Source organism: Catharus ustulatus, chromosome 4 (genome assembly GCF_009819885.2).
Source record: "Catharus ustulatus isolate bCatUst1 chromosome 4, bCatUst1.pri.v2, whole genome shotgun sequence".
Lineage (NCBI taxonomy): Eukaryota > Metazoa > Chordata > Aves > Passeriformes > Turdidae > Catharus > Catharus ustulatus.
Window position 1 is genome coordinate 51,848,007 of NC_046224.1, and position 14,772 is coordinate 51,862,778.

The following is a 14,772-nucleotide window of genomic DNA, read 5'->3' on the forward strand; positions in this document are numbered from 1 at the left end:
AAACAAGCACAGAGAACAGCATTAAAATTAATTTTGTGTGCTATGTTTCCTGTCAGATTAAATCATTGTAGAATTTCATTCAGCTAGTCCATATTTTACTTATCCGTAGAAAATTATCTGCGCCTTAGCTACAAAGACATTTTGATCTTACTCAGGACTTTTTCCTCCCTGAAAAAAAATAGGGAATAAGTGAACTTCCTATAAAACAGTTATGCCTAGATAACAAACAGGTATTTTTCAGTTAGAAGACCTATCAGTGAAAAACCTTTACAGCCAGAAAGCACCTCATTATCATACACTAGTACCCCATGTATTAAAGATATCTAAAAGAATTTTTTTACAAAGCAATCCTAAAGAGGTTACACTTTACAATAAAATTAGTAGAATGGGTTATTTGGAAGAGCATCTGAAGGACCTGAAGGCAACCATGGTAGTTCCCAAAGGTAACTTCAAAACTTACTTGTCAAACTTGTGTATTTGTTCTTCATTATAAGGAAGCCCTAGGATCAGAGCAGATGACAAACATTACCAATCTAACTCTGTTAGTTGTATTTATGCAAAACTCTACTAAGTTTACCTATTTCGTACAGTTTCCTTCCTTTTACAGTTCTAAGTGGTCATGTACATTTTTCCTCGTCTCCAGTCTTGCAATTCAAATTTATGCTATTAATAGTGGTGTTTCATTCATATGGGCTTTAGCATGGTATCACACTAAGGACCTACAAAAATATGCACTGTGGCTAACTCTCCATACCTACCACTAATACCCTAGTCAAACTGAGACTGACCTGTCCTTTGCATTACATTTTATGTTAAAAGTGAATCAAATAAATTACTTACTTCGTTCTGCTTTGTCTTTTTTGAACTGATGGTAGATGTCGGTAATGGAAGACAGCAGTGCCTGCAGCCTTTCTGGACTAGAGTGACAAAAGGAAGAAAATGAGATGCTTTATACATAAACTCAAGTACCTATTTATGAGCTTTATGAACTACAACTCAATGCAGAATTCAATACATATTAGAACATTAAGCACAGTTACTCACTTTCTGTCCTTTGGATGCATGCCTTCCTGATTTGCCCAGGTGTCAGCCAGTAAACCACCAGGAGAAAGTTTGGTTTTGATATCTTGCAGACTAGTTTCTATGGTGCCCTGAGAGCTGGAGAGCTACATAAGAGCAAGAAGGTTCAATCTTACCACTAGGTAAAGTGAAAGTTTATTTGATTATTACTTGAGCACCTTAATATTACAAACCCATTTGTTTCATTGATCTCCATTAAAGAAGTATGTCCAATTATCTGCCTAGGCTCTGCTAGAAGCAGATAAAGCAAGGTATTATTAAAAAAAGAATCATATTTGATGCTGGCATTTCTGTTAGTTAAAATTTATTTTCTTTTAACAATAACTTTCAACCTTTCATAAATCCCTTATTTACTTCTATCCTTATTCATTTGGTTTATTAAGAATTCATATAATAACTATCCACATAATTCATACCTTCCTTTCTCTGCAGCTCATACAACCTTCAAAATAAAAATGCACTAACCATCTTTTGCTTTTAGAACGCAGAACCTCATATCTGCTCCCAGTCTATTAAGTTATTTTCAACTTTTCCTTACATGTCTGGAAACATGATGCACATTTCAAAGCAGATCACTCTGAAGTGTGTTTGTGAATGTAACATTTTAGAAAACCAACAAAGTAGTCAATAATTCCTTAAGGAAAGGAAAAAATGGAAAAGAAAAAATAGCAAAGCAAAATATATTTCAGGGTTAAAATTACTGAGTATTTTAGAAAATACAATGTATTTTCAGGAACTTATTTTCACTAGACTAAGCTAATATAAAAGGATCTGCTCTGTTTTCAGAAAGATATTCACATTATTATGGACATTTTAACAACTGGCAATCTAGAAACTACATTGAAAATTCAGAGTTGTTATTCATAGAAGCCTGTGTGCTATTATGTATTTGGCTTCTTCTGTAGAAACACCATTTTCAGAATGACAGGGCAACTCTGTCAGACACTTACACGCAAGAGTTTTGTGTGTATCTCTGAAATTTCATCCACTTCTGATGCTTCCAAGTTGATCTGCATCAAATTCTCATATCTGACCAGCAAAAAAAAAGCAGTTAAAAATAAACAAGCAGTGAACAGTAACTGCCTTTTCTTGTATATGAAATACAATCTCTGTCAAGCAATAACCATGAAACCGACAAATTTAAGTTGGCCACTAACAACAGAAACATTTTAGATTTAAAAAAAACATTTCTTGATTTTTTTCCTACACTGGAACTGTCAAAATAAAGTTTGAAACCTCCATTCCTATTCTTTATTCTAGTCTTATTACTTGTACTTGACAGGCAGTGGAAGACTATTTCCTTTCATCAAGTAATTTTTAAAATCTTATCAAACTAAAGGTACTTAAAGTAGCAATTAACAAACTACTTCAGTGCATCAAAATGCTTTTCTGAGAAAACTTACTGGGTTAAACGTTTAAAGTAGGACCATCTGTTCATACTGATACTTTCCATATGACCATAGCTCAAGTGCCAGATAAATTATTCAGGACAATATTTTTCCTGTTGAGTCTCACGTACATTTTAGTTTTAAAAAGACCATCACAAACAGCTCAACTGCTTTCAAAAAGTACATGCTTCACTCAAGTTCAATGCTTTATTTACCTTTCCAAATAAAGACTTTGCATTGTCATGCTTTGAAGCACAGCCTTGAAAAGGAAGGACAAACAAAAGGATATGTCCTTTAGAAGACTTTTATGGAGTTAGCAAATCCAAACAAACTGAAAGTCCTGCCCCTTTGTAAGAGGCCAAAAGACCATGTGCAAACACACAGAAAATTTCTGATCACATGAGAACTACTCCAGTTAGCAAACGAATACAATTGTTTTAAAAACTGCTGCTGAGATACTCTTGAGCACATCAGAGTCACAAACCAGAACCCACAGTGGTTTCTTCTGAGTGGTTTTCTTCTGGCAGAATGCAGGAAGAATCTATCTGAACCAAACACAGACTGAACAAGTCGCGCCAACTAGTGCAAATGGGCTCAAAGAGGAGTTTGGGTTCCTGCCCTGATGATTTGCATCTAGGCTGTACAGGTATAGTGTTACTTTGCAAGTTAGCAACTTCACTATTTCACTGTTGTGGTTTGTGGTGTTTTTGAAGCCAATACAAACAGACACACCTGGGTTTTAATGTAGGTTTGACATACACACAGTAAATCTGTCAAACCCTTGGGTATCCACAATTGCTGCATACAAGGTGTTCAATTTGCACAGGCACAGCAGCTCCAACAGGTTTAGGTCTAATTCTTAAGTCTACTCTGCAAACCTAGTGGTTCTACATGTGCATGTTAATCATCTTGTGGGTATCGGCATTTTCAGAGCAACCAGGTGAGAAGTTCAGAGAATCCCATGACTAAGATACCAGTTGGAGAAGACTGGCAGTAGGCTGAACAGGAAAACTACCACCCTAGGAGAAGTCTAAGAAGAGGTGCTATTAGAGTTCCTATCACACTGCCAGAAAGAATAACACCTTTCTGGGAAGGAAGCAAGGTGGGTTGGGCTTGGTTGTTTGGGTTTTTTTTTGCAGCTGCCCTATGCTATGTTTCAACATTCAAATTCCTTCCACACAGAAAATGCTACAGTCTTAAAACTGTGTAAGGGGCAGTATTTGAAGTCATATGCAACCAAATACAGTGGCAAAAGCACTAACGAAAGCAAAACTACTTGATTCTTTGTCCAAGCTTTACTACAGCTTCTAGAGTCAGTAAGAGGAAGCTAACTGAGTCAAAAAAAGGAGAAAAAGAACACAGAGTTATCACTAATCAGCAATTACTTGTTCTTACTAGGTTAAGCAGCAAAATAAACACTCTAATTTGAGTTACCTATATGACTAAATCTGCTTAAGTCAGTGCCATCAGAAGATCCATGCTGACTCAAATTTAATTTTTACATGCAAAAACACTGCAAATAATCCTAACTTAAAATACTGTTGTTACTAAAAATGATAATGAAGTATCAATGTGTATGGTGTAGTGCTTCTACTCACATTTTCTCAGCTTTCTCAATGTTTCTGCTGCAGAATTCCAGCCTGATGACAATCTCTGTCTTTTTATGAACCATTTCATTGTAATCATCCTTGATTATTTCACTGAAAAAGTGAAGCATTAGTCTGTAACAAAAGTGTTCAACTGCCATCCTACCAGCAATCAGTAAGACATTAATATACCTGCAGCAATAATTGCTAGGAGGAAATGTTTTCAGTGAGAGATGCATTAACATAATCCTCATACAAAAATATCTTACGCAAGCTGTTCAATTGCATCTGCATGCTACCAGAGGTTAGACTTAAATTATATACAGAAGAAAGTACATTTGCAAACACCTTAACTTTTATTATTAAAAAAGTTTTTTGTTTCCTTAATAACAGGAAAAAGGGAGAAATTCAGCCTATCCTTCCTCAAGGATAAAAAATCTTCCAAGATATCAAGAGAATACAGAATTATGTATTGATAATCGAGGCATATCTTAATTTAGGAAAAAAATAGCATAAGGAAATGGAATCAACTGCTTACATCAGCCATCGAATTCCTTTTCTCATCAGCTCCTGGTAAAGTAGCAAAGAACTGGCAACTCTACAGGCATAACATACAATACCTGTCACTGCCTGGAGGGAAAAGAAACAGCCTAAGTACTGATCTGGCATTCTCTTTAACAATTGCTTCAAGACAATACATCACAACAAAGCAACACAGATTAAGAAAAGAAAGCAACATGAGGGTGGTAGTTTAAAATGCGCAACTTGGCCAAAGCTTTAGTCAGGCAACAACCAAACACCCATCATGCAGGCAGAGCTAAACATTCCAGTTATGCTGAAGCACCTGTTAGGGAAGGAAACAAATCTCACAAACAAAAATGACACAATTTACTATTTCTGTCAGTCACAAGTACATTTCTTCCATATTTTAGGAATCAAGCACAGACAATAAAAGGAACTTGTAAAAACTAATCTTTTTTTAATTCTAAGGCTAAAGACTCTCTTCATTTACCCAATTCCACTTACAAGATTGCTGTATTACTTAGAATTGAGAACAAAGTTTCAGATATTATCATTTAGAATACTTTAAATAATTAGTATCAACTGATGCTTTTCTGTTTGTTCATTTTCAAGATTGCTGGTACTTAAAGGGGCATACATTTTCAGGACTACCATGTCTGAATAAAATGCTCCTCAGCAGTCAGTATTTCACATGTGTAAGTGGTCACAATGTCAAGCATGGCTGCACATACATCCAGTAGTTTTAGAAAAACAACCAAAAGAATGCAGCATTCTTTACTTGTCTCCCACATATTCTGAAAATTTTAAGAGGCAACAGAAATCCCACCCTTTTGCAGAGTCCTAGAGACTACTCTCTATTGAACAAGATTTTTTTTTCTAATGTTAAAGTTATCAACATTAGAAGTTATGAAGGTCCTAACCAACTTCAGGAGTACACAGTGTCAGGCTCTTTTCCCCACTAGCACTGAACTGTAATAAAAACAACAACCAAATCACATTTTGTATACAAAGTATGGCTTTAATACACTTTCAGATCCTTTGTTAATAAATATATTTCTATCAATCAGAATCCTCATTAGCATACTAAAATAGCTTTATTAACATTATTAATTTGAAAATTAGGTAGCTTTCATTTCAGTATCATTATCCAAGACAGGTATCTAATCCAAAATAAGTAAGTACTCACTTTAGCCATACTGGCATCCCCATCCAAATCGTAACGTTGATGTACTTTAGGAAGTAAAACTGAAACATAAAACAAGTATCTGTATTTTATTATTTTTGAGAAGAGACTTGAAAAGTTCAGATTGTTTTCCCTCCCTAGCCTGTACACTACTTTTATGCCTTTTAATATCATGTGGTTCTCATGCACCCCTTTAAAACCAGCCTTTGTCTTAACTGTTTCAAATAACTTGGTATCTTCAGCAAATTGTCCTTCCTTTTCCACACTCACTTCTGAACATGCTGCACATCACAGAATTCATGCAGGTCTCTACTTGCAATCTCTCTCCATCGTGAGAAGCAACTATTTCTCTCTGTTCTTCAGCCCACATACTAGACCATTCCTTTTTTATCACATGGCTGCTTATTTTCATTGAGGCTCTTAAGGGTAGCACTTCACCAAACAGCTTTTCTAAACCTCAAGTAGCCTCTATCCCTGAATCTCCTTTGTTCTCACACTCACTGGCTCCTTCAGAAAGCTCTGGGACACAATATAAAGACCCTGTTGATCCTTCCACAAACTGCTCACCTACCCACACTCTTCAGCACCTCTGTGTGAGTGCCAGTTGGCCAGAGCAGTCAGTATTTAGGACATACTGATGAAAGCAAGGCTGACCTCTCAACTGCAGCCATGTCCTCCAGCTCATTTATTAAAAAAGGGCTCTGGTACAGGCCCCTCTAAAAGTCTCTCAATGATAAATGGAAATTCAAAACCTTAATTTATTTTTTCCCTCATTACGATATTACCTTATCTTCTGAGCAAATGTACATTGTAAAGACCTCCTCTTTTAACTGAAAGGCTAACTGCATTCATGACAAATAAAATAAAAATACCTAAAACTTGACTTTCCACTTAGTGAATAATGAAACAAAAGAACCAGTTTTGAGTTACTTTCTGTAATGTTTCTTTCCACTTGTTTCAAGTGTCATACTTCAAGAGGTTTGTAACTCCCTAAGCACCACTACATCTTAGCACACAAATGTTCAGGTTCAAAGGACTTGGAACATTACAAGCACCTACTGTTTCTGTAAAAATGTTCTGGATACTAAGCAGTTTTGAAAAACATTGGACTGCATACTTAGAACTTCAGATATCAACAAAAGAAAATTTCCAACACTATTTCCAAGACACAGACATAAACCAATTACATTAAGTAACCCAAACTATTTACAAAAGACAGCTGTGAGAAAAGGGAAATTACTTTCATATACCTTCTTCATAGATTAATCCAACAATGTTCACAGCCTCCCTGCTTACTACAAAGATAGGATTCTCCTCAGTTGTTCTGGGGAAATGCTGTGCCAATCTGCCAGGCTCTAGTATTAAGCGCCGACCTTCATATATCAGTTCTTGATTCTGAGATGGTATTTTTGTCTGTTTGTAGACCAACTCATGAAATATAGCAGCTCTATAATACAAACAATACAATAGGCAGCAGTTAGACTCACTACAACAGTGCAACAATTCAGATTTTGTATTCTTTAAATAAAAATTGCTTTTATTTCTGATTAATTAAGAACTGGGTTTATTCATAAAGAGCTTGACTTTTAAGTTAAATAAAGTAGCGTGCTGCCTAAGACTCCAGGTTGCTGTATTACCAAAAAAAAAAAATGCTATTTCCTGGAAAATATCAAACTTCCTTTCTACCTCTGATTATCCACCAAAGCACATCTGTCTAAACAAAATTGCTCTGGTCTGAAGGTCAGTAAAAACAGGCAACACCAGATGAGGGGAAGAAAGCATACTTAAGTTTTCTAAGGCATACCCTTTTCTTCAAAGGAGATGGATGGTCTCTCCAAAAGAAAAGTCTAGTGTTTTACATGTCAAAACAGTAAATTCAGCCAGGTTATTTTCTAAAACAGCAGTTATAAGGAAGAGCAAAGACCCTCTGGAATTTTATTTACACCAATAAATAGACACAAGGGTAAGAACTTATACCATACCTCTCCCCGCAAAAAACCCCACCACAAAAACCTACCCACAACAGCGACCAAAAAACCAAACCAAAGCAAATCAAACTAGCAAAACCTCCCACAAAGACGAAAAAACCTTCAGTACACTAACAGGAAGGACCGGTTTGCCTCCTGTGCAGCACTATTGGTTCTTAATACTACAGTTAGTTATAAATAATCATACATGAAAATAATAATAATAAATAGAAGCAAGATTTCTCCGCAAAAACAGTATCTGGGCTCTCTCAAAAACAATGGAATAGAAAAGAAAACTTGAAGGGGACTGTATTTACACATTTGATAAAATAACAGTATGTATCCATGCATTAGAAATTAACACATGCTCTGTAATATCTGTAATACAGCAGAATAAAGGCATTTATGTTTGTACATCTTACACTTTCTAATGTCAGCACTTCATGATCATAAAGTGAACCCCATATAAATCTGCACCAATTACCACTTCAGAACCCCGTGAGAGTTTTACATCAGAGACAATGTGTGCATTTTGTATGCCTGAAGACAAGATGAGCAAAAGATTAATACAATTTCTAGAAAACTACTTTGTAAATAAATCACACAAATGTGTGATGAGTTGGCCTATGTTGTGAAAACAGACATATTGTTAATACATCAAGGATTAAGTCTGTGTTCTGTCATGAAAATGTCTAAGATTAGTTGATTTGATCTTCAGTGACTTTATTTTTATTTTTGGTCAGCATGTTTCCATATGCCCTATGACTATGCAGGAGAATTGCCCCCTTTCACTTCCTCAGATAACCTGCCACAGAAAGGCTTCTGAATTCATAAGACTGGTGACACAAGGTCACAGGCTACTGAATTTGTAACTGGTGATCTGAGGTCACAGTGCTGTTAGACTGAACAAGAGCAAAGTAATGAAAATAGAGAGACAAAACACTTACGTATTATAGCTGTGAATATAAACTTTGTGCAAGGTCATCTGCTGCAATGAAAAGATGTGGATTATTATTCGGTGCAGTATGTCACTCGTCTCTGCAAAAAACTGGTCAAATCCCCAGCATTTTTCCTGGTCTGCTTCAAGAATATTCGCAAGGACAGGTGTGAGCAGTACTTGCAGACCCCTAGAGGACACCAGGAAGAGATGAGACAACTTGGTTCTACTTGGAACACTTTACCTTGCAACTAATTGCAATAATTCATTTGACTTGTCTCATGTATACACATCTATTATCCCTTAAAGAATATGTCAGTGCCTTTTTCCTTACAATGAGCAACAATTTGTTCAATGGCAATATCCATTGTGTTACATTAATGCATGTACTTTAAATCTTTCATTTTCAGGCTTACCTATCCGGTTGTTTTTTTTTTTTTTGCATTTGAGAAATTTCACTCACACTGAAAAAATGGCATAAAATTTACTAAGTCTACATTGTAGAGTTGAGGCCACTTTCTACCACCCTAGTAGCATTTTACCTAGCTCACCCCACACACCACAGTATCATTTTGAAGGAAGCTACTACCATTTAGGATTTGCTAGTGGTGATGCTTGTGTGAGCACACTATGTTGCTTTCAATCAAAATCAGTTGGGTTAGCAAAGACTCATTACTTAAATTGTCAGCAGTAAGAATTTATCCTGACTGAGATGGGCCTGAATGTACTCTGCACATGCAGCTGGAATGCTGCAAAAAACTTCATGCTACCTATTGCCTTACAGTTGTTACTATTCTAGGAGAAAGGTCAGGCTAAATTTCATGCATTTCTACCTCAAGCATCTGAATGGTAAGGAACTTCACGGACCCCACTTGTGCATTACCATGAAAAACTTCTCTAAAATTTTAACATTATGTACACATCAAGCCTGAATCCAGCAGTAGAACTGGTAACATTCTGAAGCAAGGTGCAGTGGTTTGCAAGCACACTGCTGACCCCATCAGAGGTCAGTGGATGCTGTACTCAAACTCACTTTAGTACTAAACTTATAGCACTAAATACTGTTTGAATGCTACTGAAAAGTACTACTGTGAACAGATGTTTAATGAGAAAAAATCTGCTTCCTTTATAATTTCAAGCAGTTCAGTTGTAGAGAATAAGCAGAGACATAAATGAGCAGTATCATAAAAAACACATACAAATTGCAAGTTCTGCACATTCTAAACTAATGAATTAATATAAACCAGACTGACTCCATATCCCTTTTGGCTTTCAGAGAAGTTTGCTTCTATGTCTCTTCATAGAACAATTTATTTCCTCCTTTACAATGAAAGATTTGCAACTTTTAAAGTATGGAAGAAGCCTCAGGAAGAAAACTAGGTAAAGGGGTTATGGGAGGTGTTTTCAAAGTCATACCAAAATTAGATTTTCCATGGTTCTTCCTACTGAATACTATAGACATATGAAGCAAAAACAAGATGATAAAATTCAAAAGACACAAGTATGTGTTAAAATGGGCTGATGTGACCTTTTTCCGAGCAAAAAGTAAGTCTCTCAATTGTCTTTGCTTATCATTTCCTTCCTACTGCCTAATTTTTGTCACGTCTGAAGTCACACTCTTGCAAGAAATGAGGGCCATCAAAGTTATTGATTCTTCATTCCTGAGGGTGGAAAAAATGCAGTAGTAGTATTTCTACTCAAACCACATCAGATGTGTTCATTTGTAAATTAGCAATCATAAAACTATTTGGACAGATGGGAAAGAAAAAACCGCTTAATAACCAAATGTCAGACTGTATTGATGTACTAAAGAGTTCAAAGAAAAAAACTGCATCAGATCTCTGCTCCAGAGATACAATCCTGGAAAATAACTGGAAAAGCCCAACCAAGTGGCATTGAAACATTTTGTAAACACCTGTAAGTTCAAACTTACTTTGAAAGGCTACAAGAAATAGGCATCTCCCAACTCCACTCAATAGGTCCATTTTCTGCTTTCTGTATTCCAGAAACAGCACCAGAAGGCTTTCCAGTGATTATTTTATACCTGCAATACATTACAAAAATAATGGAAACTTCAACTACTACCTCTTATATATACATAGGTCTAGAAACTAATCCTCAAAGGGACAGTAAAAATGCAAATTTAAATGACAGGTCGGCCTAAATTTGTAGATGGTGCAATAATTAGGAAGCTTCACTTCCAAGCTGACAGAGCAGCACTAAAACAGTAAACAAAAAGCTATGCTGGAGAAGCAACTTTGTCCACCTCAGCCTTGGGGAAAAGTTCAGGAGATATTCCCAGCATACTGAAGGAAACCAAAGGTTTTCACAAGAGTTAAGTATTCAAAGTCAATTTAGTTCAATTTAGACATCAACATGCTAATTTCTAGCATGTTCCACAGACAACAGACAACATTTAGCCACCACAAAGTAACTTGGGCCTGAAGAAGAAACATCCAGAAATCTGGACACAGCTTAGCATTGTTTGACTTTGTATTGCACAGGCATGTATTTCTCAAATTTTTTATGAAATTAATGAGGATCAACAGAATTTTTGCAAGAGAACGTTGCAGTTGTGCTTTCTCTTTCTGGAGGACAAGATGTATACAAAACATCTTTCAAGCAGCTACAACAAGAATTCTTATGGGAAAAAATTCACAAGATGGACAACTTCTTCAACTAAGAAAGTTGGAGTCAGTTTTACACAGAGTACCAGAACAGAGATGTTACTGATGTGTTAGAGGTCCCAAGTACCACCTTGCTTTATTCTTAAAACACAACACACAAAACCAAAATAGAACCAGACTAAGATGAAACAGGAATCAAATACAATTGTCATATCATAGACATATCTTCTGTTTTCCATTCAGGAGCCACTCCTGTTACCTTCAGCTGCAGTCCACAACTATACTACTCAAATGTCAGTCTCACTGGTAGCGCACCCATTTCAAGATTGCTGGATAAGACCATCATTTAAAGGACAACAAAAATTTGCAGCACTGAAACCCCATTTGAGAATACTGTAATTTTGCCTGGGTATCCAAGTTATTTAAACAGCACTACAACAGACCAGCCTAGTGCCATGCTGAAAGATAGATGTGTGGAAAAACATCAGTATTTTGGGGGAGCCCAATTCAGGCCTTTCTCAATTTATATGCTTAATTCAGATCTTAAGGTGCCACACACTAAAATCCTTGTTGAAGCAGAATGTTTCTACTGATTTTGGCTGGGATAGAGTTCAGTTCCTTCATAGTAGCCGATGGTACCATGTTTAGGATTTGTGACCAAAACAGTGTTAATAACACAGGCATGTTTAGCCACAGCTGAGCAGCGCTTATGCTACTTTTCTACTGCCCCACTGGCAAATATCCCTGGGGACAGGCAAGAAATTGGAAGGGGATACAGGAGGACAGTTGACCCAAGGGATATTCCATACCATATCATATTGCTCAGCAACAGAAGCTAAGGAGGAGGTGGGGAAAAATTTGCCAGGTTGGCTATTTGCTCAGGAACTGACTGTGCATCACCTGGCTGCTCAGGAGCAACTGGGGATTTTTCTGCATTACTTGTTTTTCTTGGTTTTGTTTCCCTTTGGGTTTAAGAGACAAGAGCTGCTGTTTGTTGTGGGCTTTTTTTTTTTTTTTTTTTACTTATTTAACTGTCTTTAACTCACCCTATAAGTTTTTGCACTTTCACCCTTAGAATTCTATTCCCCATCCCACTACAGAGGAGTGAGTGAAGAGCTGTGTGATGTTCAGCTGCCTACTGGGACTATACCACAATAGAAGAGTATTCTTCCTTAAATATTTTAACTGTTTTAAAGTTTACTATATGTATTATATATATATATATATATAGGATTCCTTGGTAAAAAGCATTTCAAGGGCTGATTTAATTTACCAACAGATAAAATTATTCTTCTAAATTACCTACATCACTTCCTTGTTTCTACGAGGTCCTTCAAATGGTCGGAAGGGCAAACTCCCTGTTGCAGCATGGTAGAAGGTCACCCCTATGCTCCACAGATCAACTGTTGCTCCGTACTTTTTCTGATGCTCTTTTCTCAAAACTGCTCGCTCATACATATCAGGATGCTAAAGAGAAAAAGAAAATAGTTAGCATTGTTTTATGAAGCTTTATGAAGAAAAAACCCAATCTATCTTTTCACAGTAAGGTAATTTGTCAGCCTAAACTTTCAGTTCTTTAAAAAAGAAAAGCTCGCTTGTATCATAGAAGTTGCTTAAGCTATTCTGACAAACATCACTATTCCTAGGTATGACTGTCACTTTTATTAAAAAGCTTGCAAAAAATATTTCAAAATTCAGCTGAAGAGTGACTACTAGGATAAAAGACCACTAAAAAAGAGAAGAATTCAGTATTCCTCCAGATAATTTTGGAACAACATAAACTAAATGGAAAAAAGATCCAGAGCAGAGGAGAGTATCAGTTATGATGCACATGTGGGAAAACACGGCAGGAAGAAAATCATACTTCTCTACTTGATACTTCTCTACTGCCTCTCTTTGGTTAGCCAAGGTCTCATGTGAATCTTAACTACACCTAATGTCATCCAAGTAGCTCAAACACAAACTAAAATACATCTATGGAGATAAAGGTAAACATATTTGTAACTAAAATATCACTGTTCCCCCTTTCACACAAGGCAACAGTTGAAGCTGGACCTGTAAATTATTTCAAGGCTGATGCATTTGCATCAGCAGAAGATGGTATGATCCAAGGTGAAAAAGTCCTGTGGAAAGTTATAAAAACAACTGTAATACAAAGGTTTAAATACTAATTCCCAACAACCTGACCTTCACCTATTTAACTATAATCATGAAGGGCCCCAAGCTTCAAACATTTCTTCCACAGAAAATTAAATCATATGGGCTTACCAAATACTCTTCTGTGCCATAGAGAGAAACAAATTGTTCATCATCTTCAAGTTCTCTTGCTGCACCAAAATCTGTAAGTTTGTAAACAGACTGCCCATCTTCACCTATAACACGCATTATATTGCCTGGCTTGATGTCACGGTGCACTATTCCATTCTCACGGAGATGATTCATCCCAGCCACTTCAATTGCAAAAACAAATACAGAACTCATGTACACATCATGACATAGACTGTGCAAACACTGAATTGTAACTGATGCTAGGAAGACATGTTTAGGTTTTCATTAAGAAATTGGAATGAGAAGGGACACTCAGTTAACAGAAAGACCATGATCGCAGACTGCTTTTTTTCTCTTTCCAAACAGCTGAATTACGGCACTACTTGCTCTCAGTAGCATCTTTCCCATAAAGTAATTGTAATAGCAGGCAAATCAGGAGGAAAATTTTATAGCAGGTAAACATAGGTAAACCATATTATTTTTCTAATTAACTCTTCTGAAATTATCACTAGAAGTCTCTTTAATATGTGAAAAATAATCTTGAAATAAAGAAAAAAAATTACATCAATACTTTACACAGAAATGGCTTCTTAATGCAGCTACCCATACCAACATAGACATAAATAGGAGATTCCATACGACCATATTAATATGTTCAAATATTTGACAGTCATTTAAATTTGCTGTTTCAAGATAAACAAAACAAGGATGAGTTTGTTTCAGTCAACAAATTAGACCAAAGAGCGAAGTTTACATACCCACATCTCTCAAAACAATTAAGAATTCAGACTCTGGCAAACCAAAGGCATTAGATGGCTCCTCTAAAACTGTGTACAAACTCCCACATGGACAAAATTCCATAACTAGTACTTTGTGTCTAGTAGTTGTCTGAAAAAAAAAAATCAAAAAGAGATTAAGAATCTGACTATTGCGACACCAATGTCAGAAATTACCTATACCCACAAGATCTTACTTTCAAAAAAGAAAAGTAAAATCCATAGCTATATAACAATTTCCATTCTGGTGATCTTCAAAAGAAGCACAGGTGGATTTTTATACTGTTTCATGTACTCCAACTTGAAGAGGGGAAAATAACTAAGCCTCAAGTTCTAGGCACTAGCAGGTTGAGAGCAGTACTGACAGGTGAACAAGAGAGAAATGACACACCGTAAGTGCTGAGAATACCAACTGTCCTTCTTTATTCATCTCTCCAT

General features: G+C 36.2%; 1 protein-coding gene across 1 annotated transcript in view; it reads right to left on the reverse strand.

The window, feature by feature from the left end:
• The window catches only part of TBK1 (TANK binding kinase 1), a 28,104-nt gene that overhangs the window by 6,872 nt on the left and 6,460 nt on the right, over positions 1 to 14,772 (reverse strand). The window contains exons 4-16 of the mRNA XM_033058446.1: positions 14,317 to 14,446; positions 13,559 to 13,740; positions 12,597 to 12,757; positions 10,597 to 10,707; positions 8,674 to 8,853; positions 7,010 to 7,206; positions 5,763 to 5,821; positions 4,593 to 4,684; positions 4,067 to 4,168; positions 2,031 to 2,109; positions 1,045 to 1,166; positions 841 to 917; positions 461 to 500 (exon numbers count right to left, since the gene is read on the reverse strand). Of these exons, the coding sequence (XP_032914337.1) occupies positions 461 to 500; positions 841 to 917; positions 1,045 to 1,166; positions 2,031 to 2,109; positions 4,067 to 4,168; positions 4,593 to 4,684; positions 5,763 to 5,821; positions 7,010 to 7,206; positions 8,674 to 8,853; positions 10,597 to 10,707; positions 12,597 to 12,757; positions 13,559 to 13,740; positions 14,317 to 14,446 (1,532 nt within the window). The remainder of the gene's footprint in view (positions 1 to 460; positions 501 to 840; positions 918 to 1,044; positions 1,167 to 2,030; positions 2,110 to 4,066; positions 4,169 to 4,592; positions 4,685 to 5,762; positions 5,822 to 7,009; positions 7,207 to 8,673; positions 8,854 to 10,596; positions 10,708 to 12,596; positions 12,758 to 13,558; positions 13,741 to 14,316; positions 14,447 to 14,772) is intronic.